This window comes from Anabrus simplex, chromosome X, assembly GCF_040414725.1.
Source record: "Anabrus simplex isolate iqAnaSimp1 chromosome X, ASM4041472v1, whole genome shotgun sequence".
Lineage (NCBI taxonomy): Eukaryota > Metazoa > Arthropoda > Insecta > Orthoptera > Tettigoniidae > Anabrus > Anabrus simplex.
Window position 1 is genome coordinate 194,891,966 of NC_090279.1, and position 26,168 is coordinate 194,918,133.

The 26,168-nt window shown below is 37.4% G+C and overlaps 1 protein-coding gene across 4 annotated transcripts in view; it reads right to left on the minus strand.

The window, feature by feature from the left end:
• Positions 1–537: 537 nt before the first annotated feature.
• The window catches only part of LOC136886332 (cyclin-dependent kinase 12), a 211,644-nt gene continuing 186,013 nt past the window's right edge, over positions 538–26,168 (minus strand). For all 4 annotated transcript variants that reach the window (XM_068230699.1, XM_067159065.2, XM_067159067.2 and 1 more), the window contains exons 12-13: positions 19,652–19,784; positions 538–2,350 (exon numbers count right to left, since the gene is read on the minus strand). In XM_068230699.1, coding sequence (XP_068086800.1) covers positions 1,515–2,350; positions 19,652–19,784 — 969 coding nt within the window. In that variant the 3' untranslated portion in view covers positions 538–1,514. The remainder of the gene's footprint in view (positions 2,351–19,651; positions 19,785–26,168) is intronic.

Consider the following 26,168-nt stretch of genomic DNA (forward strand, 5'->3'; position numbering starts at 1 on the left):
TTCTAAAACCCTACCTCCAGCATAAGCTGTAGATGGGAAGATCCAACTTTCATCAGATCGTGAGTTTCTTACAGACCGATTTATAGCACAGAAGCTGGCAGTAAAACTCAGGATAAAAAATGTGAACAGTTGCTAGTTATAAACAACAAAATGTGGGTACATCCATCCTCTTTTGTCAACTAATGTAACTGCATGAGTGCGTTCACAACCTTACCTTTCTAAAAATTTGTATGAAGGTGGAAGTAAACCTAATTTGTCCTGCAATGAAACTTTGTACTTAAATTGGTTACCCCACCCTCTTTTCAATTTCTTTCTCTATTACAACCATGTTCTCACCAAAGACAGTCTCCTCCCACCTTCCAAATTTCAGAGACTGTGAGTCACAATTAGCCAAATCCTGAGCAACTCGCATAACTGCACCATGTGTAACTGGCAAGGGTGTATACAACAGCTAGTGTGTGTTGAAGTGCCCATCATCTTGATCTGCTTGCTTGCTTCCTTCCTTCTACTGCTGTAAATCTGATGGTCTTTTAGCTGAACAAGAGATCAGAGGATTGACCAATCCAACAGGTAGAACTGACAACAAAAGTTTACTAAAACGTCATGATTTTGTACTATTCTCTCTGCTAAAGCACTCATACACACACTCAATGTTTACACTGAAGTTCTGTACACATCCGAATGTTCAAAGATCCTATAAACTACAGTCATCAAAGTCCATGTAAAGAAATTTACATCAACATTTCACACAATAATTTAACAAATACAAACGCATTTACCCAAATATATATAGCACCATTATTACAAGGCAGAGATGAACTGTGTTTTTTAATAAATGGTTTCTATAAAACTGTTTCAGCAAATGTACATTAACCAAAAGAATTCTCCGTTCATCAAGATTTCTCTGCCACACTCACTGTTCCTTACCTTCACTTTGTAACTAGGTCATTGAAGTGAGGCTCCTTTAGCAGAGAGCCACTTCTTGTTTTCTTCAGCTCTCAACTCTCAAACAACACATCATCTCATTACCTATTATGAGTCGTGAGAAAAAAAAAAAAGGAAAACATCACAAGTAACATACAAATAAATCTTTTCACACACTTGTGTATGCTACATTTATATACTTTTATAACTTAATTCATTTTTAATAGCAAACTACTTTCGTTAAAGTCAGACGTAACAAACTTACGTTACTGCTCGTCTTAACACGTTATTTTTTTCCGTTTAAAAAAGTGTTTTCCGGTTATATACCTTCATATGACCATGTTCGTGAGTGCACGCATGATAAATATTCAAGCACAATTAGAAAATTCAACACAGTTTTGCCTCAACAAAGTACATTCCTGTCTTGCTTATGTCATTCTTATGTCTCTTTTCAAAGGAACATTTTGCAGTCTTAGCACTGGAGGAACTGCTGGAGCATATTACTCACAAAAAACACTTGACATTGCACATCGAGTTGTGCCCAACAGGCACTTGTTTTACGTTTGCTCACGCAATGCATACACACTAATTCAGTCACCAAAATTAGGAGGTGGCCTTATCCAGGGAAACGGTCGTGGAGGCGGTCCTCCTGCCTGTCGTGGAGGTGGTCCTCCTGCCGGTCGAGGAGGTGGTCCACCTGCCTGTCGTGGAGGTAGTCCACCTGCCTGTCGTGGAGGTGGTCCACCTGTCTGTCGCGAAGGTGGTCCTCCTGCCGGTCGTGGAGGTAGTCCACCTGCCTGTCGTGGAGGTGGTCCTCCTCCTGCTCCTGGCCGAGGTGTCATCCACCGGGAAGGAGGCCTTGGCATACGGATGGGAGGGGGTGTATATAAGTTGGGTGGTGGTCTTAGACCTTGTGGCAGGATTTCTCGAGGACGTTGATTAATTACTGCAGGAATAAAGGTGGGCATACTGCCGGGCGGAGGAAGTCTATTTCTCGGAATGTGTGGCGGAACCGACCTGCTGTTGTGTGGTATAGGAAGGGGATTGTACATCCTCTCTGTAGGGCTCATAATCATCGGCGGAAGCCTTTCTTCAAGAGGGGGCATTAGATTAGTTCTCATCTTTGGTACAGTATTTTCTGAACTATACGTTGTTGCTATAGGCTGTCCCTCCAACTTCACTTCCTCTTTTGGACCTGACAGTTCCTTGTTGTTGGTGTTATTGTTGCCACCAACATCCTGCATCCTCGTCAAGATACCAGCTGCACCCGACAGACCATGGCACCTGAAGAGCTCTGCCAAAAAGCCACGAATACCTTCCGTTGCGAATGGTGGTAGCTCTTGACAATTGGACGCAGAACTGTTACCCGTCGCACTGTGGCCACCAAAAGCATCATGACTAGGACCAGGACCCCATGAGTTGACCCCTAGCAGCACAACAACAACAACAACATAAATAAATAAATAAATAAATAAATAAATAAATAAATAAATAAATAAATAAATAAATAAATAAATAAATAAATAAATAAATAAATAAATAAATAAATAAATAAATAAATAAATAAGATAAAAAAAAGGTGTACAAATTCACAGTGGAAGATGAAAGGTACATAAACATTTCTAATATTTAAACAATTAATAAAAAATATGATAACAGTAAGTTCACAATTTAATGTACAAGCTAATAACACAACAGGCACTGAGTACGACTCAGAGATGTGCAAATGTGATATCTTTTTTCCATTCTTTATGCTTAAGTTAGTATTAAAATGATGTAAATTTGGTATTTCAACTAAATTTAACAGCAATATTGAAGTTTTTAAAACCAAATTCATCTTAATAACTGTAACCTCAGTTTGATGTTTAAGGTTTCCTAAACAGTTTTTAGAAATTTACGGTCTTAATAACCTTATATAAATATGCCTTGTGGGTCTTCTTAATTTTTTTTTTTATTTGAACCCTGTGTTCGTTTATTTGTGCAAGTCATTTGACCCGCCCTCCTATTTAATTACTATGCCCTGTTAATTTCCTCTACTTCCTATCGCCTGCCATTGGAACTTCTAATAATCGCTTATGTCTAGTTTACATGATGCCAGTTGGTGAGACAATTGCTGGCAACAATGTCCTCTAATTATTGTGGGACAATCTCTGGTCAGTCCAGTTGAACGAGAACCTGTTCACACGAGGAAGTTATTACCACGCCTGTAATGATGAGAAATGGCTGAGTGTGCAGCATCTGTAGTATCCCGTGAGGAATTAAATTTATTCTGTAATTATATGTCCGAAGAATTCATTGCTCAGTCATGCAAAGTTTTGACCTCAATCACACTGAATCCTTGAATGTTAATTTTATCGGTAATCTCAGAAAGTGCCACTTGATGAGCATTTTTGTCTTTGTACAGGTCTTCATGCTGGTCCCACAAACATCATCGTTCTCTATACAGCTCAACGAATTTTACGTTAGTATAGTCATCCTACTTTGGAGCCATAACCTACGCGAACAGCTTACAAATAATTTAAAAATTAAAGTATTTAAATTATCATGACCAAGCAGGCAGCTGCACCTCTCGGTTGATACAAGTGAACTGCCACAAAATAAATATACAGCTACTGGTCTGTCACTTTCCACACGGTTCCAACATTACTGAGCTATGAGTGGTGGGGGTTGCAGCTGGGCCCTGGAGACAATCGACTGCCTTGGCAACTGCGAGGGCGATTCGCTAGATAACTGGACCGAAGTGTTGACACGTAGCCAATAATTTTAAGCCAGTCAAATGTCTTCTGACAATTTTTTTTTTCCTTCTTGCTAGTGGCTTTATGTCACACCGACACAGATAGGTCTTATGGCGACGACGGGATAGGAAAGGCCTAGGAGTTGGAAGGAAGTGGCCGTGGCCTTAATTAAGGTACAGCCCCAGCATTTGCCTGGTGTGAAAATGGGAAACCACGGAAAACCATCTTCAGGGCTGCTGACAGTGGGATTCGAACCCACTATCTTCCGGATGCAAGCTCACAGCCGCACACCCCTAACCGCACAGCCAACACTCCTGGTCTTCTGACAATTATGTCATCAACTGGCACCGTGTAAACTAGGCATTAAGAAGTCACCTGATTTCATTGTTCAGTGCTACCAAGAATTGAAAACAAGTCAGTTGATTGTGAGTTAATCAGCAGCAGGATACTCGTGATGTGTGCTCCTGGGGGAGATGATTTTTCAAAGCATGTTTGTAGTTCATTAGTTTTATCTGGATCAAAAAGTAATTTAAGTCTGTTTTTTTTTTTTTTTTTTTTCCCACTTCAGACCACAAGATTTCTGTGGTTGTTCTAATCTGTGTTCCTTTAATTAATGTCTTCCTATGCTATTACTTGATGTAGTGACCCAAAGGAGCTGAAAGTGTTAAGATGATTTCCAGTTTTGATCCAGACCTCAAGAAATAATTGATATCTTCAGCACCTTGGACTTTCATCATATTAAAATTTTCTGCATTTTAAATAACCTAATATTTAATGGATTTAAAAATATATCAACATAGCCCCTTCCTAGGCATCTTGCCTGTTTCCCGCCAAGCACTTTGCTGTTATGCGGTTCTCAGCGCACAACAAGCTCCACTCCTATGCAGTCTGCTGAGAGCTTTATCAGCGTAAAGTTCAGTTTTGTCAAGTATTCAGTGTGCTCAGTGTGTTGTCCCAATGCCATTTGTATTACATGAGCGAGTGTGTATATACAAAATACCTTCATAAAATTCAGGAAATCTTATGCAAAAACACGGCTGAATACGGCAAAGGGCTTGGCGGGAGACAGGCTTGCAGTGCAGGCAGCCGGGCGAGTGAGAATCCCCCCAAACAGATAAAATAATGTCCCTGTATATGGGATTCTAGTTTTAGAACTTTGTAATGGTCTTCATTTTAGTCTTGTAACATTTTATTCATTGAAATCTCATTATCTTAATATGTACTTCATTTAATTAATATCTTTGTATGAATTCTACGTTTTCAAGGTGAACTAGTTATACATTACTTCTGTTTAATTGTCCTTATCTCTTGTAGTCAATGACTGTTTCATGAAGATTACTTTTCATCCTTACCCGCTGATTTGAGTGTTATTTATTTTTATTTATTTATTTATTTGGGAAACCAAAACAGCGAGAAGCCGAATTACAGAGTTCCGCAATGAAATACATATTTACAATAGAGTAGCACAAGGAAAGCATAAAGAAAAGTGGAAGAATAATGACGAAAAAACATCTAACGATAAAAATAGAGGAAAAAATTAAAAACTAACAAAATTAGAGACACAACATATAAAAACAAAAAATAAGGGCTAAAGAAACAACGAGAAAAATTGCTGAACGTAAAACGAAGAGAAGAACTTATAGCTAGGCACAGTAAGATAAATACAGATATAACACTTAAGTAATTGTATAGTACAGTAAAAAATAAATAAATATTATATTATGTACAAAAGAGAGGACAGCAATGAGAAGAGAAAAAAGGAATATGAACAAAATGAACTAGGTTAAGTTAAGGAAGAATCCATTAAAGGAGGCATACGAAGAAAAAACGTCCAAGTTCCTGTCAGAAGATAAAGAGTTAAGGAGGGTTGGTATGCGGATAAATAAACTTCTTTGAACGAGAGAGAGGCGGGAATACGGAATATGAAGGGGCGGAGTAATCCTGGTTTTGCGAGTTGGAACATGTAAGGAAAAGAAGGATGCAGGTTCAGGAGAACGAAATAAACCGTTAACAGCGTTATATAGGAATCTAAGGTCGGCTACATTCCTGTGACTAGATAACGGGTGAAGGTTTAACTTGTCTAGTATCTGATTACTGCTCAAGTTTCGACAATCAGATACTCTGGCTCTAACAATGGCACAGAAGAATGACTGCACGCCGTCAATATGATTCAGATTAGTGGGTGAAGAGGTAGACCAAATGGGAGACGCGAATTCAATAATCGGTAGGATGCAAGATACATAGTAGGCTCGGAGGGCGCGGATATCGGTGATGTCAGAAAATCTATACAACAAACCGAGAAGTGACATTGCTCGCGCGGTTATCTTTTGTATATGGGGGACAAATAACAATTTACTGTCAAACATCACTCCTAAGTCATTTTGTTCTGCTAGAGTTGGGAACGGGTTACCGAGGAGGGAGTATTTACTGAGAATAGGGGATTTATGAAGCGTGATCGAAATAGAGGAACACTTGGCAGGATTAGGCTTAAGACGCCATGTGGAGCACCATTCAGAGAGTGAATTAAGCCCACTCTGTAAGGAGTTTACGTCAGATAAAGAATCGATTTGTTTGAATATTTTACAGTCATCTGCAAACAGTAGAATTTCACAAGAAACGGAGGATATAGAATTAATGAGATCGTCAATAAATAAGACAAAAAGAAGCGGACCTAGGACACTGCCCTGTGGGATGCCAGAATGTACCATAACAAGAGTCAAACTGAACCCGTCAAGAACCACACGCTGAGTTCTGGTATTGAGGAAGCTCTGCAGGAGAGTTAGCAAGCGACCATGGATGTTAAAACGTTCTGAGAGTTTATAGGAAAGAAGTGCGTGGTCTACGGTATCAAAAGCCTTAGCAATATCAATGTAGTACACGTCCAGTTGAGAACCGGCGTTAAGAGCAGATGTTGCACGATGGAGAACAACAGCCAGATTAGTTAGGCAGCAGCTACCAGGAAGAAAACCATGCTGCTGGGACAATATATAAGGAAGTGTGAAAGAAAGAAGGCGCTGGTGGATAATCTTTTCACAGATGAGTGACAGAGTGGGTAATATAGAAATCGGACGATAGTTTCTGACATCAGACCTCTTTCCACTTTTAAAAACCGGAGTGATGTTAGCAATTTTCCAGTCGTCAGGAAAGTAGCCGGCTAAGAAGCAACGGTTAAATATAACAGCAATAGGATGGGCAAGAGTTGTAGCGGTATTCTTAAGGAAGACAGGACTGAGACCATCCGGACCAGTAGGTTTATTTTCTGGCAGGGAGGAAAGTAACGAATAGACTTCTGACTCAGAGGTGGAAAGATTACTGAGACTATGAGAAGGAACAGACTCAATAGACGGAAAATCAGTGAACTGAACAGGTGCAACAAAATTAGACGCAAAGTAATCGTTGAAAATTTCCGGTCTATTACTACCACTGGCTAGATTATCACCCCAAGTCACTGTGTCTGGCACACGCTTTGTATTTTTCCTGCTGTTTATCAGAGACCAGAATCTTTTGCTATTACTTCTCACTTCTAGACAGGCAGAGTTTATGTAGTCCTGGTAATCCCGTTTTAGAAGCTGTTTATGGTGTTTGCGAAGGTCAGAAAAAGTTTTAGACCTGGCTTCAGAAGGTGACCTTTTCCAGTCTTTCCAGGCTTTCGTTTTATTAATTTCTGCAATTTTGGTGTCACTTTGCTTCCAAGGTGGGTATCTGGCGGATGTTTTACGAGTGGGAACAAGGTCACGGATCACAGCAAGAGTCCAGTCATAGAACAGGTCCACTTCTTCTTGCACTTCACCCACTTGCAGCAAGTGCCAGGGTAGAAGAGAGAGGGTGTGATTGACAGCCTGCCAATCAACCTTCCGCCACAAGGGTACACAGTTCCTGGTAAAGGGTCGATGACATTTCGGGGGGCGGGGAGGGGCAACAGAGAATGTTGCCTCTACAGACTTGTGGTTTGATTTAAAAATATTTCGTCCCACAGAAATAACGGAAGGCTCCACGGAGCAGAGCAGGTAGTCAAGAAGACTATCCCCGCAGGTGTTCTCAAGGACGTACTGTTGGAGGCCTAGGCCCGTAATATAATGGTCGAGATACCACTTGTCAAGGCTATTAGAAGGGACACCATGAGTAGGGGAATTCCAAGAAATAGAGAGGTTAAAGTCGCCTAATATAATTACATTAGGATTCAGATTAATGGCTTTCATTACAGAAGAGAGAAAATTTTCAGAATAATTGAGGGTTGATCGAGGTGGCCTGTAAAAACAAGCAAATAGATATTTGGAATGTTGAAATTTCACTTCTACCCAAATGGCTTCGCAGTCACTACTTAAATCAGTACGTTGGTTAGCATGCCATTTGGATTTAACGGCCAGGAGAACTCCCCCGCCCCGAGATCCACGGTCCATTCTGAAAATGGAAAACTCTTTAGAAAGAGGGATTTCCGTGTCTGAAACAAAGTCAGTTAACCAACTTTCAGAGAAGGTGACAATATCGAAAGAAGATAGTTCTTGTAGGTAGAGCTCACAGTCAGTAATTTTGTTTTTAAGAGAGCAGATATTCTGATGGTAAACTGAGATCGCACTATCCGCCGCGGGTCCCGGGTTTATCTCCACATCACCAGCTAACAGTAGGAATGTCAAGAACAAACTTAAAGTAGACCGAGTAGAAAACCGAGATAATTTACTGGAGGCTGGAATCGAAGCTGGTGCTACAAGAATGCAAGGGAGGTTTGTAGTCGGCAGTGAAGGAAAATGAAACTGACAAACGGCAGTCAACCAGTTTCCAACCTGAGGTATATTCAGTCTTGAGACGGCGAGTCGTATACTTCCGGCAAGGGAGGCCTGGGTACGCCAGCAGCCGCCGTAGCACGTGGAATAAAAACAAAGCCGTTTATATTGAACAGACTTAATTCCGAGCATTTCACAACACATGGAATCACTGGCTGGATCATCTAGATGAACATCACTATATTCTTTTGCGCACACTATTTGTTTTGACACTAAAACTCCTAAAAGAACACAGAGGAAAAACACACAGTTACTCTCACTCGCCGCCATCTTTCATGGTGTTACAAAATATTACAACGTAATGATCCTACCAAATGATTTCAATTACATTGTAATGCCTTTTATGTATGAAAGTCTACTTTTTTTTGTTTATGATTGATGTCTTTCCCATAAACTAACATACACAACGCCAAGTTAATGCCTTAAGTGACTACTTTCCATTTTATTGTTTTGTTTTTAATTTTAATGCTTGTAACCTGTTTAAGTCACCTTTTATTTCTAAGATGTTGGTCTTACAATGGGTCTCAAGTCCAGATAAATTGAAAAATAGGTCCATAAATTTATTTTATTTTCAGTTCATGTTTTGCCTGTGATTGTTGAGACCTTCATTTTTCTACCTTATCCATGATAATTTTTTCAGTGCTCAGCTGTTGCTAGAAGGGGGTCCCCAACCTATTGTCATTGTAACCCTTTATTATTTAGGGGTCTTTACTTTCTTATTTTGTAAAAAATATTAATGGTGAATGACAATGACTTCTGATTACACAGCCTAAACTGGACTCTACTTAACTGAATTTGATTATTTCTATGATTTTCATTACTGATTTCATCTTGCAGTTCACCAGTCTTGGTTATCAATATTAACTGAATTTGAAGTTTAGCTTTCAGTTTGTTTGGGTTCATGACAAAGAGCAAAGCCACTATATTATTATTCATTGATAGTGAACTAGATTTAACTTTTAAAAAGTTATGTAAGGAAAGAAATTACCTTACCCTAATTGAATAATTTTTATTATTTAAAAATGATATCTCAACTAGTCAAGATCAACTGTAAAATTTTTCTTTTAACTCTATTAAATATTTCCTTCTCCTTTAATCTATGTTCACCTTTACAGTCAGTTTAATTGCTTTAGTTTTTCATTTCCTTGGTAGCTCTTGTTCATCTAGACCTCTTGCACGCATGACCTTGAAGCCTGCAAATTATTTGGGGCATAATGGGACACTTTTTATCAATGTAAGTCATTGCTTTCTTGTTTTTGATTTTCTCATTGTGTGTTTGTGCTTTTTTGTGTCCCAAGCTATGCCAAAAACTGTGCTCTAAAGTTATCTACAAAAATATTTCCAAGTTAGTACACTTGCAAACATGTTAAGTTTCTCAATTCACCAGCAGCAAGTAATAGGAATTGCAGAAAAGTAGATTTTTATCAATATACTATTAGTAAAATTTTTATATATTAACCTGATACTTAGTTTACATACTGGACAGGCCAAGCAATGGCCTATGTCAGGTTCAGTTTTATTTTCTTCTGTTGGTCTATTACAGCATCATAGAAAAATGGATGGGTGGATTTTCATTAAACTTGGTATTTACATTCAGGTTAAGTAATATAACCTTTAAGTTTTTCAGTCTGTCGAGCACAAGAAAACACTGTAATACCTGGAAAAGAAAACAGTTAACAGAATGACACGTTGTGTTCTACAAGAACATATTCAGATTTTATCAAATCACTTTTAAATGTGTGTATAAATGTACGTACAGGGTCCAGCAGAAACAATCTACCATTTTAGTATAGGTCCAACAGTAACACTAAATAGGGAATGTAAATGACTAGAGTGGTAACTGATATGTAACATAATGCCATTTTATGACACAATAACACAAGTCATGTTTTATTTTAATTTTTTGAAAATCACATCTTTTAGATAACCACCATCTATTGCAATGCACGCATGGAGTCAATGAAAGAAGCTGTCCATTACTTTCCACAGCATTTCAGATGGAATTGCGTGGACCTCTTCAGAAATGCGTCGCCTCAGAGTCTCTTAAGTTGGGGATACGCAATGTAAACACTTGGCTCTTGAGGTACCCCCACAGAAAGAAATTACAAGTACTCAAATCAGGGTATCTAGCCGACCACGGTATGTCCCCGAAATGTGTGATAATTCTTCCCGCGAACACCGTACGTAACGTTACCATCGTGTCTCAAGAAGTGATGTAAAATTAACCCCTATCTCTGTAATTCAGGAATCGGGAAGGTCGTCAGTAGGCCTCTGTAACATTCCAAATTCACTGTGAGTGAGTTTCTGTGTTGATCCACAAACAAGTAGGATCCAATAATCCTGGAAGCCGAAACACCGTACCAAACCATGACCTTTGCACTATGGAGTGATTTTTCATGGAGTTCTTGTGGATTCACATTTCTCCAGTATCGCATGTTTTGCTTGTTGACATAGCCTGTCAGTTCAAAGTGTGCCTCATCCGACATTATCGCGCTGGGAAGAATGTCCCTTTTCTCATCCAATAAGTTGATAAAGTCAGTACAGAATTGTTTCTGGGAGGTGTAGACACGCTGCAATAACTTATGAGTCACCTGCATTTTGTACAGATGATAAGCTAAATCATTGTGGAGAATGCGATGCACACTTCTGTCTGACATATGCAAAACTGCAGTGAGTTTGTTTACTGAACGCTTAGGACTCCTGTCAACAGCATTCCGTACTCTCTCAATGTTTTTTGGCATCTGCACTGTCTTTGGCTTTCCCAGTGGCTTCTTATTCGTGGCACTTGAGATAGCACAAAACTGCTCAACCCACCACCGAATTGCGTGCCGTTCTGTTACTCTTCCGTGTCTCCCAATGTTGAATTGCTGTCGAAACTTCCGCTGCGTGGCTAACTACATTGTTTGAAATATGCTTCAATCACAAAAGCGCGATGCGTCGCAGTCCAACGCTCCATGATAACTAAAATGGCATCCTTCCTGCTTCATGCTACCCTGCTCTGTTTTACCTCTACTGCTACCAACCATTGAAAGTGGTAGCTAGTTTCTGCCAGACCCTGTACAACGTTTATGTTGTGTAAACTTGTCAATGATCGTGAATGTGTGATATTATGAACAAGTGTGACAAATTATATGAAGGTTGAAGCCCTTTATTTCCACTTGTTTATTTATTGTGAGTCAAAGTTATAACTTCATTTCTTTCATTATGCTTTGTCCATTACGGCAACCTTCAACTGAGGGATGTTTTGTAAATAAAAATAGATTTGAGAAAGCTTTCTGTACTTGAATACAGCCATGTAATACTACCCATTTATGCAATGTAAACAATATTGTACATATATTTATATGAATGTTTAAATGTGATTTAATAGAATCTGAGAATGTTATTTAGAAAACATGTTGTTCTGTTATAATGGGTTCTTTTATAGGTAATTCATAAATGATACATACATACAATAGAAGTCTGTTATAGCGAGAATTCATAACAGCGAAAAATTTACTGTCTATAGCAGATTGTCATTATATACGATTTTTGATAAAAGTCGGAAAAATCTACACACATTAAAATCGGTATGAAGCGGCAATCAGGTTGTGCAAAACTTGAGTTAACTTGTGAAATCCTTATGTAAAATATTCCACCCTTACAAAACCGTGATTTATATGTTGAAATTTTAGCTGATAGTGTGTGAGTTTTTGTTTTTATGGTTACAGTAGAAGTCTGCTATAGCTAGTATGGCACATATCGAGAACCCCGTTGTAATGACAGTTTTTTATTTTTCCCTTGAAAATTCCTATAGGCTCTTAAACTGTGTATTATCCTTTGGTTACAGTGAGAACCCAGTCACTCATGCATCCATTATTATGAGTGATTAAGCGCTCATTAAGTTTTCTGATATCAATATTTATGCACTCCAGTGGTTGTATTGAAGGTGATCGATCATCTTGAGTATCATTTTCTCGCTACGTGCACTAGCAAGCGCTCTTGTTGACATTTGAAGGTGATTTCGTAATCAACGAGCGTACTGTAAACAAAATTTGAAATGAAAGAGGAGAGCATGTTTTTTGCAATAAACGCGTAAATACATGGCTAATAGCAGTTATTGACTTGTTACAAATAAAGGCTGAAGAAAATGAGTGCTTAATCTTAATGTTATGTGTTGAAACTTAGTAAGAAAGTGATAAACCTCAAGATACGGCAGAGTTTATCACCGATTTCAGAGGTTAGAGTATGTTTTCTCGTGCCTGGTTAAATTTCGGAAAGGCTTGTATGTAAATTTATAGTGCTTCAAATACGTTTTCATGGTACATATACGATTATGTTAGGTTAAGCAATACTGTTTGAATAAGAAACTACATTTGCCACAGAAGCCTTAGAGGTGATACTATTACAATTTTTAAGAATGAAATTGAACGTAAGCGTTCACGTAGTAATGAAATTAGAAAAATGAGTATGGAAATCATCCACGAAATCTCAAGTTTTGTTACACATAATGAACTTTATGCTTGAGCCCATATTGTCATAAGTATTAATTTGTGAAATCTTTACGTCAAATATTTCACCTTTACAATACTGTAAAACGTCTTTATTATTACGACTACGTTAAGTTATAAGAATGAGACATTTTTCTTCCCGTTTTCGGGACATCTTCAGTCAAATAAGACGAGTCTGTGCATTCTTGATGCAGTGTGACATGTTAACGTCATAAAACCTTTGGTAATGTCTCAAAATATCTAAAAATAACCTGCACATGAGTATAACATAGATCACAACATCAAAATATTGCTTGTTTTAACTGTCAATTATGACCTCATATTCACAGTGAGGCAGCTACAAGAAACTTAATATGAGTATGGGGAAGATTTGGTGATGGCCTTCATGGACACAGAAAAGGCATATGATAGTGTCCATAGAAACAAGATCTGGGAAGCTATGAGAGTAAAAGCAGTAAATGAGCAGATAGTGACAAGGGTGGAAAATATGTATGATGAAAGCGAAAGCTGTGTTAAAGTCAGAACCGAAAGAACTCAATGGTTTAAGTTAACAAACAGTGTAAAGCAAGGAAGTGGCCTTTTGTTTTCTCCTTTTGTTCTGCAATGCCTCATTCTTCTTTATTATCTTCATTTTCGTTAGCATTCACAAAACCAATAATATCAGGGTCAGTTAGTTCAAACAGCTAATCTTGTGCACACCACTTACACACATGTTGAGTCATAGCATCCTCACAGCCAGGAATGCAATTCAGTAAGGGAACAATGTTTTCCATGTCTTCTTGTACCACCTCCTCTCGATGTTCAAACTCACTCAACAATATGTTCCAAGACTTTCTAATGTTGTTTCAACTTCTTTCCAAGACTGCACTATCCAGTATGCCATGTCTTTTATGTTATTTCGTTTTAACTTTTCTATCATGTCGTTGCCATTGTCCATTTTCTCATCAGGGATGAAAGGAGTTTCCGCCGATATTTCCTCTTCAATGTTTCCAGCACACCTTGGTCCATTGGGGGCATAATGACGTCATGTTAGGAGGGAGGAACATGAACATGAACAGAAATGTTTTTTTAAATGTCCTAGGTTTCTTTGCTTTACTGATCATAAGCAATTTTGCTTTTAAGTTCCCAGTAATAGTACTACAAGCAAGAACAGAAACTCTTTCCTTACTACACTTGTAGCCAGGTGCAGACGTCTTGGCTTGGGCTGCGAGAGTTTTGTTGGCAGCATCTTGAAATTCAGCCCAGTCTCATCACAATTTAAAATCTGATCACCGGTTAATCCTTCAGCAAGAATTATTTCTTGAAATTCCCTTTTAAATTTCACAACCCATTGGATTTAGCTGACAGTTTTTCTCCACAGATATTAAGCTGCCCAATGCCGTACCGTTTCTCCACCGATCACGCCACCCAGCAATGGCAGTAAAATTAGGGTCCTCTTCATTAAACTCCTTCTGGAAATACACCTCCATTTCTTGCAGAATGGGGTCAGATATTGACAGGCCTTTTTCCCAGTTTTGAGAGAACCAAAGAAATAGTGCTTCACTTACTTTTTCATACTCACATTTTTCATTTTTCTAATTTTCAGTGCATCACTTTTCAATTTCTTCTCTCTTATGTTTCCAGTCTCCTACCGTAACACATCCAACACCACAATCTGGAACCACTTTTTGCAGAGTTTCCCCTTTGTCCAGCCTCTTTAACCCGCTCAACTTATCTTCCACAGAAACAATCACTTTCTTCTGTTTACTTGCCATACTCACAGAGTTGCAAGTAATCAACTTCATTTTCCGTATCAAAATTTAATCACTAAGTTTTACAATATTTAAAATTCTTCCACCGTTTTGATACTTTTTTTTTGCCTTTTGGCAATTTTTTTTTTTTCCTATTTATTTGTCAACAGTACATGTTTCGTTCCTTATTTAGGAACATCCTCAGCTGTTATTGTAGCTTAGGTGAATTGCTAAGATTTAAAATACATTAATTTGCAGGTACGGTACATTGATTCATTTAAAAACTACTGAAAATACCAATTAAATTAAATGATATTAAAAACAATGTAGGGTTTAGTGTGTTAATAATGTGAGAGCGGATGATTACATAGTTGGTCAGCTTAAAAACTGTGTCTATTCATTTGAATAGTTGTTAAAAATTTCATTTTGTTACATTAAAAAGTCTGTTTGCGGTTAAAAGTTTTAAAAAAATGTTTGACTTCGTAACACTGTTCAGATTTTTTAAAACTTTTAACCGCAAACAGACTTTTTAATGTAATAAAATGAAATTTTTAACAACTATTCAAATGAATAGACACAGTTTTTAAGCTGACCAACTATGTAATCATCCGCTCTTACATTATTAACACACTAAACCCTACATTGTTTTTAATATCATTTAATTTAATTGGTATTTTCAGTAGTTTTTAAATGAATCAATGTACCGTACCTGCAAATTAATGTATTTTAAATCTTAGCAATTCACCTAAGCTACAATAACAGCCGAGGATGTTCCTAAATAAGGAACGAAACATGTACTGTTGACAAATAAATAAAAAAATATATTTTAAAAATTTTTGCCAAAAGGCAAAAAAAGTATCAAAACGGTGGAAGAATTTTAAATATTGTAAAACTTAGTGATACTCACAGAGGATATAAAAATTATAACATCTGCACCCAACCAATACTACACTGAACAATGACTGAAAATTCGCTGCACCTGTCCTTGAGAAAAGCCCGGTCCTACTGCATGACTGCCAGTGCTTGTACCACGGTTGCACCCTCCACACCAGGTGTCCCAGAATTGCCTCCACTTAAAGTTCAAATTAAGCCTACCAGTGTCGGATAACACAGAATGTCGGATAAGCGAAGGTCGGTTCAGTGAGAGTCTACTGTATTAATAAAAATATTAACTTTTTACAAATGTACGCATACGTACAGTGATAATCTTGAATATTTAAGTATTTCCTCTCAAAACATGAAAAATTAAAAATTTCAAAAGTTGGAAACCACTGCAGGAGGAAATGCCAACCCAGAATCCTGAACATCTGGGGTTGTCCATCTGTGGTTTACAACCATAGTTGTAAATCGGAGCTTGCTCCATCCAAGGTTTTTTTTTTTTTTTTTTTTTTTCAAAGTTGCTTTACGTCGCACTGACACAGATTGGTCTTATGGCGATGATGGGACAGGAAATGGCTAGGAATGGGAAGGAAGCGGCCGTGGCCTTAATTAAGGTACAGCTCCAGCATTTGCCTGGTGTGCCAAGATTAACTACCTTCGAAAGTCAACCATGGAAAGGTCATTTAGGAAAAAGAATTCCACCACACAGTTCAAGAAAGCAGGAGAAGGCTACATCGGACTCGGTGGGTAGCCACCTAGAAGGCGTCAACGAGTTGGAGCGTTGGCAGTCACCCATTCCTATCCCAGCACATAAGAACAGGATCAAACAAGATCAGATCAACTAAACTGCAACTCATGATAATAATTCTTTACTTAAAGCAGGAAAACTAAAGAACTTGATGGACAAATTAGATAAAGAGAATATTTTAGTAGCAGCACTCTGGGAGATGAGAAATACTACAGAAGAACCATTTGAATCTCAAGTCTACAGAATTTACAATGGGAAACCTGGACTAAGGGTTATGAAACAATGTCCCCAATTTGGATCTGGGTTTATAGTCAGTGTGAAAATAATACATTTGTTAATCGATTTTCAAGTCATCTCACCCAGAATTGCAACTTTGAGTTTTAACAAAATTTATACCATAATAAATGCCCATGCCCCTACTAATGAAAAGAATTTTCTAAAAAAGACTAGGAAAGAAGTGGAAAAGTTTTGGGATCTCCTAGACCAAACAGTAAACCAAGTAAATATTAACAATGTTAAGATCCTGTTAGGGGACTTCAATGCCCAACTCGGAAGAGAAAAGAAATACCAAGATATCATTGGCAAATGGGCTCCACATAAACATACAAATAAGAATGGTCAAAGACTTGTTGAACTCTGCAGAGAACACGAACTGATCTTGAAGTCCACATACTTCAAAAGGAGGCCAAACAAACTTAAAACTTGGAAACATCCTGATTGGAGAAAAGGAGAAAGGTATTTATGTATTTATGGACAAATCCTTAATCTACAATGTTAAAGAATTAAGAGGAGTAGGTACAGGTTCAGATCATTACACAGTGAAAATCTAAACTGAGTTCACACCACTAAAAAAGAAACCAAAATTCAATAAACAAAAGAGGAACTTTGATCCATGCCAATTAATTAGAAATGATAAATATAAAGAGGTCACACAAAACATAAAACTGACAGATAACTTAGAAGAACTGGTTCCAATTCTCAGGCAACAAGCTGAAAATTTAGCCCTATTGAACCCACGTAAAAGACATGCCTGATGGGCCTTAGAATGTGACAAAATTCATGAAGAAAGACATCAGGCATGGTTAAAATTTCAAACACACAAACCAGAAAAAAGTGCAACCAAACTCAAAAATACCAGGAAAAAGTTCACACAAATTATCAGGCAAACCAAGAAACAATCACAGAATGATCTAATCAACTCAATAGACGAAAATTATCACAAAACCAATTCCAGAGACTTTTATAAAATGTTTGGAAGACAAATACAAAAATTTTCCCTTTCCACGTTAATGCTGAAAAGCAAGGATGGAAAAAGACACATAATGACAAGGAAAATACCAAAATCATGGCAAAGACATTCATTAAACGTTTGAATTGTGAAGAATCCCAGGAACCTTTAGCAATTAATACAAACACATCCAACAAGACCCCCCCCTGAACTCATAAACCCTCCAACAATCCAAGAGGTGAAAACAGCACTCAGAGAGTAGAAAAATTATAAGGCATGCAGAGAAGACCAAGTTTACACAGAAATGTGGAAATAGCCAGTGATACAGTTTGAACATCCTTACACATGGCCCTAACAAAAATCTGGATAACAGACAATTTCCCCGAACATTGCACCACAGCCATAATTCATCCACTCCACAAAAAAGGAGATAAAAGCAATCCAGATAATTACAAAAGTATCTCTCTCTTAGACTGCACATACAAGATTTTCTCCAGAATCCTATACAGGAGGATCAAAGAGCAACTAAAGGAAGAATTAGGTGAATACCCAAGCAGGCTTCAGACCTTTGGAGAAGCTGTGCAGAACATATTATCACTTTAAAATTAACCATAGCATACTACAAGAAACAAAACAAACCTCTTGCAATAACCTTTGTGGACTTCTGTCACCACTGCTGTTCAACTGTGCCTCGGAATATATAATAAGGGAATGGTACAAGATTAACCCAAAGAACATCCAAACTAGAAGACTCCAAGACAAAAGTTTAAATTGCCTAGGATTTGCTGATGACCTTGCTCTCTTGTCCAACAACATTCAGGAAATCAGACAAGTTATATCACTACAGGAAATAGCACAAAAAATTGGTCTTGGAATATCTTTTTAACAGACAGTAATAATGTTAACTGACCCACCACTCATAAACAAAATTGCCATAGGAAACCAAGAAATCCAAATTGTAGATAAATTTAAATATCTGGGAGAAATGATAACATATAACCTCAATGAAAAGCCAACATGGCATAACAGAATAAATAAATTGACCAGAGCACAATATACCACTAAGCATATCTAAAACAAAAAGGGCCTGTCCATAGCAACAAAATTACAACACTACAAAACAGTCACTCAACCAGAAATAACATATGCAAGTGAAACCACCTTCAAAACAACTAACACTGCACAGAAGACAAAATACTCAAGATAGAGAGAAGATTCATTAGAACATGCATCAACAAATCATAACAAAAAGATGGACACTGGAGAGTAGCTTCTAATGAAACAGAACCAGTGAATGAAATTGCATACGGCTTTTAGTGCCGGGAGTGTCCGAGGACAAGTTCAGCTCGCCAACTGCAGGTCTTTTGATTTGACACCTGTAGGCGACCTGCGCGTCGTGATGAGGATGAAATGATGATGAAGACGTCACATACACCCAGCCCCTGTGCCAGCGAAATTAACCAATTGTGGTTAAAATTCCCAACCCTGCCGGGAATCGAACCCGAGACCCCTGTGACCAAAGGCCGGCACGCTAACCATTTAGCCGTGGAGCCGGACATAGAACCAGTAATGAGCACAATCAGGAAGAAATGCATATCAACGTTTGGACATCTAATCAGGACACCAGAGTACAAGATCATCAGGAAAATAATAGAAAATTCATGGAATAGCAACATTAAGTGGATTACAGAAATCAAGGAAGATGTGGATGAGCTAAAAATTACAGTGGAAGACCTAAGAAACAAAACCGACAAAATCAGGAAACTTGCAGACAAGCAAATCAGACTGCAAACCAGAATCAACAAACAGACAATAGGAAGGGTGATTTGCGATGAAGAAAGGAAGATACGATCCAAGAGAATGAAGAAGTACTGGGCTGACAGGATTCTCAAAAATTCTTTGTATAAAGTTGGCTAGAGTGATCCAATGAAGGCCATAAAATAAGAAAGAAAAATGTTGATAAAATTCAACTCTTATGTGAAATATTTCAAGTTTTTTTTGCAATACTATTGTTCAAGGGAAGAAGCATAGAAAATATTACATACAAATGTTCAGTATTTAGAAATTATTCTTAATTGATGTAAACACAACACTATATTTTATATTCACACATTATTCTGCTAATTTAATACTAACCTTGAGAATTAAAGACGATTTGTTTAGGGTCCAACATGGGAGGAGGGACGGTGCTGTTGAATCTGACAGGAACCATAGCTCGTCGAACTTCCGTGCGTAGGCTCTCTATGAGGCGACCCGTATGTGTATCCAGCTAAAACAGGTTACCATACAGTTAATTAATTTCAATTAAGTGGTCATTGAACAAAATAAATCTCATTCCCAAAACACAGAGGACCAATATGACAATACAATGAAACATGTAAAGCTGTTTGGTTTAACTATGAAAATTTCTTATAATATTTTAAAAGCTGATGAATACATCATCATCATCTACTTCTTAGCCTTATTCCAATTACTTGGGGTTGGCATTACATGTGGATTAAACTGAGTTTTATGACCGGATGCCCTTTCTGACACCAACGTTTGATGAATGCAACATACTGATGGTTCAAAATACATGGAAATGAAATTTTAAAATATTAAAAGAAAAAAAAAAATCTTTCTTTCATTTGATTTAAAATTAAATGCAACATCTACTGTATACTCCCAAATTTTAACATAAGAAATAAATTTTTTTTATTAAAGACAGGTGTTTTAATGCCTCATTACTTACAACTTATTTTCGTAAATAAGACGCCTATCTGAGAATTTGTACCGAAAAAAGTGGTAGACCTATCTCCTGTACCTACCACCATAACGCATCCACATTTAAACATCTTTAACAGGTTTATGGTACATGTTTTCATACTTACTTACAGTATATCACCTCTGCCTTCTCAATAAATTTAGTGGGGAATGCAATTCTTGTCATATGGCTCCAAAAGGAGTCATAGTGTATAGCATGGCTATCAGGTGTACCTGCTAGCCATAATACGGGACAAACGATGAGAAATAAAGTTCAAAATCATCAATAATGATAGGAAAAGTTGACAAGTGAACAAATCTCTGCAGTCTTACCAACAGTGTTATTGATTACCACATGAATTAATGCTAGTAAGAGAAGTGGACTATCTTTCAAAATAGCCTTGATAAGAAAGAGAAGTATGTACCACCAGTGGTACATGCCTGGCTTTCCTGTTAGCCATCTTGTTCCACTGGTGGTACACTGACAAATAGGCAGAAAAAGCACAGAATATATGCTGTTAACAAGATGTGTCTTTCTACCACAACAATACAAAGGTTGAAAAAATTGCACTTACAGCAAGAAGAAGAAGAAATAATACTGAACTCCGTCGCAAATATGATAACAACATGGGACTGGGCAGAATCAAACTTGCACTATTTTATATATGTGAGTAATGAATTACGAAAAGAACTTTCCCTTTCTTTTCCTAATGGTTACATGAAGGCTTCCCTTTTGCAAAAGAACCATTATTTTCATAACCAGCATCACTTATTCTGTATCACTGTTGCTGTAACCAGGTCAATACCTCTCTGTTAGTTACCATTCCAATCATATTATTATAGTTTTGAATTTACATAATAATGAGCATAACTTCTAAGTATGGACCTGCCTCTTGTTTCATTCACCAAGAATTTTTGTTATTTGTCATTTTTCATAGTTTGCTCAAAACATTCAATTTTCCTTTTCTGAAGTGCAGTAAACAATACTCATCTTTCAAGTTATATTTAAGATTTTTTTTTACAATTTACTTTATGTCGCACCGACACAGATAGGTCTTATGGTGACGATGGAATTGGAAAGGCCTAGGAGTGGGAAGGAAATGGGAGTGGCCTTAATTAAGGTACAGCCCCAGAATTTGCCTGGTGTGAAAATGGGAAATCAAGGAAAAGCATCTTTAGGGTTGCCGACAGTGGGGTTCGAACCCACTATCTCCCAGATGCAAGCTCACAGCTGCGCGCTCCTAACCGCATGGCCAACTCACCCGGTATATTTAAGAAAGGGCAAGGATTGATAGATAGCAGCTGCGGCCTTAACTTAATTACAGCCTCAGTATTTGTCTGGTGTGTAAATGAAAAGCCATCTTCAGGGCTGAGGACAGGGTTTGAACCTAACGTACCTGAATGCAAGCTTATATCTAAACAGCCTGTAGTGTACAGCCAGCTCACTTGACACAGAGACATTTATAATAGGAAAAGAAAGTCATGATCAACCAAACCGAATAATTGATTAAAAGTTAATATTCTTACAGTCAATCAATACTGTTACTTATTTTAAGCATACACGTTTCACCTCGTTTGAAGGCTTCTTCAGTATGTAATTCACTGAATCAACACCATAAATAGTTAAATGTAAAAACAACTACATCACCATAATTTAATCGTACTTGAAAATCAAATTTACAATCTTCTTCCTAGCATTATTCCCGCACTATATGTTTCACTGGTTTTGAGGTAATTAGAATTTCAATGTCCTTTCATATTCCCCACTACAAATGATATCATCCAAAAATAATTGGGGAATGCTAAGAAATCTCAACAACAAACACAACTCTTAAACTAATATGAGATTATACAGATTTTCAAAATTACAATGAGAATGAATTTAAATTTACAATGAGTTGCTATTCTAATTCAACAGAATTAAATCACACTTAACTTGAAATTAAAATTTAAAAATAGAAATGTCCATTAGTTTCTCAGTTCAAAATTTCCTCAAAATTGCTTATATTTACTGTAAATACTGACAGAGATACTTCATGTGGTCTTATCAGAAATGTATTATTGGAAGCTTAAATCACTTGAAAGAAATGTATTCTTGGTTGGAATTAAAACAACTGGTTAAATTTCTAAAAGTCAATACTGGTGCTACTGAATTTAAAATGGGTTCCACTGGTGATATTTCAATAAATACTGTAGGAAAAGAGAAATTCCAAATCAGCATTAACCTAAAACTGAACAGAAAGCACTGTTTGACTGTTGCATTTTTTCTGGAATGTGAGATATCGAACCTATAGTGGGATCGAATGGTTAACTTGTGTTTTGGCGTTGCACAACATAAGATACATCGGTTAACTTGTGTTTTGGCGTTGCACAACGTAAGATACATCTATCACTTCGATAAATCTCTTGCTAACTTAGAGGGCCCTGAGCAGGAGATATCCATTTGTTAACTTGGTGGGCGTGTGTGCACTACTTCAGTATCAGCAACTAACATCGTGTTCGTTACAATTTTCTATGGCTTTCTCATCTTCTTCCGACGAAGAAATAGTAGAAATGGTCAACATTCTAGAATGACCACAATTATATCATCGTCGGCCTAATGTTCTAATGAAGTATAGTGAAAATGAATTCAAAGACAGACTGAGGCTAAACAAATACAGTTGGTAGAGGTTACAGATGACAATTTGCATCCTGTGACAAATAATTTTCCACTGTCCCCTGTTGATCAAATATTAATTACGATACCCTTTAAGACTCAGTATTACTGAGTCTATTTGCATTTGTGTCCATAAAAGCACTGGTACCAGTAACTGAGTATAAGAGATAATTACACATTTATCGTAATAGGCCTACAGCAGGCATACTTGCATTGGCAGTGAGCATATACTTTTATCGTGGATTGTTTTCAACTAATGATATTACATTACAAGGAAGTAACAGGTTATATAATTATGTTAATTACCCGATATACATCGTTATACTGTGGTCAAACAATGTTCATATTTTGGAACAACAGGGAAGAGATACAGTATACTTATAAGGCTCAGTGCAAACTGGATCGTGCGTGACATGTGTTACTGGTGTGCATATTTCATTAGAAATCCTCAAACAATGTCAAACACTTCTGGCAGTCCTTAAACACTACGAAACTGAAACCCACGTCTGCAAGAACTAGTCGAATACCAATTTCTAGCTGCATGGCAAAGAGGAGATAATAGGAGCTGCACAGAAGGCTCAAATGCGATGCATTACTTGTGCGCATGAGCCTGACAATCTAGTGAACAAAAACAAAGCAGTACAAGGGGTGGCACCTAGTGTGTATTTATGAAACTTGATCAATTAGCCAATAGTTCACAGTTCGGTAAGTTACCTGCTATTCCGCTGTGCAACGCAGCGAAGATTTATCAAGTCGACAACTGTAATAAAGCAATAGCTATCAGAAAGATATCTCACCATTCCAGAAACTGGGCATGTATGTTTCACAGGTTTTCAAGTACAGTAATTAACATTTCAATGTCCTCACATATTCCCCACTAAGATCCAAAAATAGTTGGGGTATCTGAAGAAATCTCGACAACAAACAAAACTCGTGAACTAATATGAGATAATACAATTTCTACACTCGTACCTTTCTAGAACCTAAGTTTTCTTTTAAAATTGTTCCCTGTAGAAACCTTACACAGTATTTTAATTTTTAGATTTCTACTTTGTCTTATCATTAAGATATTCAGAGGATTATGCAAATAATGCATACTTATCATTCATGAATGAACCTGGTTCTTGGGGCCCAACTTCAAGCACACTATCACTGAAACTGCTCTAAATGGATTATACAGGATGGGCAAAATAAAACTAGCCGAGAAAATATTTGTAAGACTGACCCTTGTTGCTGAACAGAAGTGCCCATCAGAGGAAATGCTGGAAATCATGATTTCGAAGCACCAGTCAGTTGCTGTCACATGTACACATGCGCATCTCCCAAGTGCGTCGCTGTGTCATTACGAGTGAGTGAGTGAGTGAGTGAGTGAGTGAGAGGAGCCGACATGTTTACTGACCAGTTGAATGCAACATAAAATGGTGCTTACGATAAAACAGCGCACGCTTACTGTCTAGTGTTATGTGAAGCACGATTCATGGAAAACATGTGCAGAACTGTTTGCGCATGTGTTTAAGACTGGAAGTGTTCTGGCAAAACCTCCAGCAAGGCCTGCAATGCAAAACTTAGTGGCAAAATGGTGTGAAACGGGTTCTGTAGCGAGTAAAAACCATATCTATCCGAAAAGAGTTAGAACACCAGAAAACATTGCTTGAGTGAAGGAAAGGCTGGAATGGAGTGTGACAAAATTTAAATGCCATTTATCTGTGCACGTGGAAGATAGTTGTGTTGAAACATTATTAAAAAATAGACCTGAATCTGTATCCTTATAAATTTACTGTTGCACATGCATTAAAGTGTCCAGATGAACCTTTGCGTGTTGAGTTCTGCCAGCATTTTCTGAGTGAAGTGGAGCCAGGACTTATGGATCCTCAGTTTTTCATTTCTTCAGACGAGGCCATTTTCAGCATCTTCTGTGATGTTCATTAATAAGAGTCAGTCTTATTGTTCATTCATTTTTCAGGCCAGATTTATTTTGCCCTCCCGGTACTATATAGCGTATTACATACCAAAGTCAAAATATTGTACTACAGAATTCAGTATATTAAATGTCAAAAAAAAAAAAAACTAAGTAACATATTCTAGATGGAGAATAGGTATCATACCTAGCATATCTCTCTACTGTTTTGAAGGAGACCATTCTCAAGAGTCAATAATGTACTTCAAACGCTTTGCCAAAGAACATAACGTTGACGTACATACCTGAAGCCCTCTTCAATCTTCACATACCAGTACCAGACATAATACTCATGGATTTAGCGCAAGACAAGTATATTTGAATACGCTTCTGAAATTACAATGGGAGAGAATCCACATTATGCCATGATTTAGTATAAATGCTTCCTTTTATTAGAGAAGGTAATTTTCAGTGAAACTCTGTAGCAATTCATTTTGCTGCAAAGAGATATGTTCATTACAACTGCATAACGTTTATTTCACAGAGAAGAGAGAGATTTAGAAATTATGAAGTTTATTTCTATCATTTCCTTTTCATAAATAGGAAATCACATATTTAACCAGTCTCCTTCCATCTGTCGAGAATATTACTGTTATATCACCAACATATCGTGGTTGCCCTCTCAACCGGCTCGCTCAGGATCGGACCTTTGGCCGGATAAAATGATGGGTTAAACTGACAATATTACAATAAAGGGCCTGTATAGCACTTTATGATATGGTACTACACTGCATGGTACAACAGCTGTCTTTTCACCTCACAACACAAGCACATAGTTACTACAGTAAACTTTTGAAAAAATGTAGATATTAACATTAAACTACCAATAAAATGAATTTAACAAAGAAAATAGAATGAACTTAGAGTAGACTGTAATGGTTTTTTGCTTTTTAAAGAAATTCTTACCCAATAATGTTTTGAAAGTGAAGTCACAAAATGTCTATAGTAGACAACATATTCCATGCTCATGATCATGGGAAACGGGACGCAATATTATTCACCTGGTCGGCCAATTAACCCAAGGCCAGTTAAGAGGGTGTCCATTCTAACAAGAATTTAGTGTTTGTATTTTTTTTTGGATCACAATTTTGGAAGTTTTTAACAGTACACATGAATGCAAAGTGTTTTGTCTGCCTGTCATTCTGTTTGAATTAAATAAATGCAAAAACTCCTAATCTGTTTTCTTATGAGACTTGCCAATATTTTTTGACTATCCAGAATTTCCCTGCACCTGGTTTTTTCTCAGTTACATAGTAGCTGAGAAATGATGTTTGTCTTGAGAATACTGAACAAAGAGT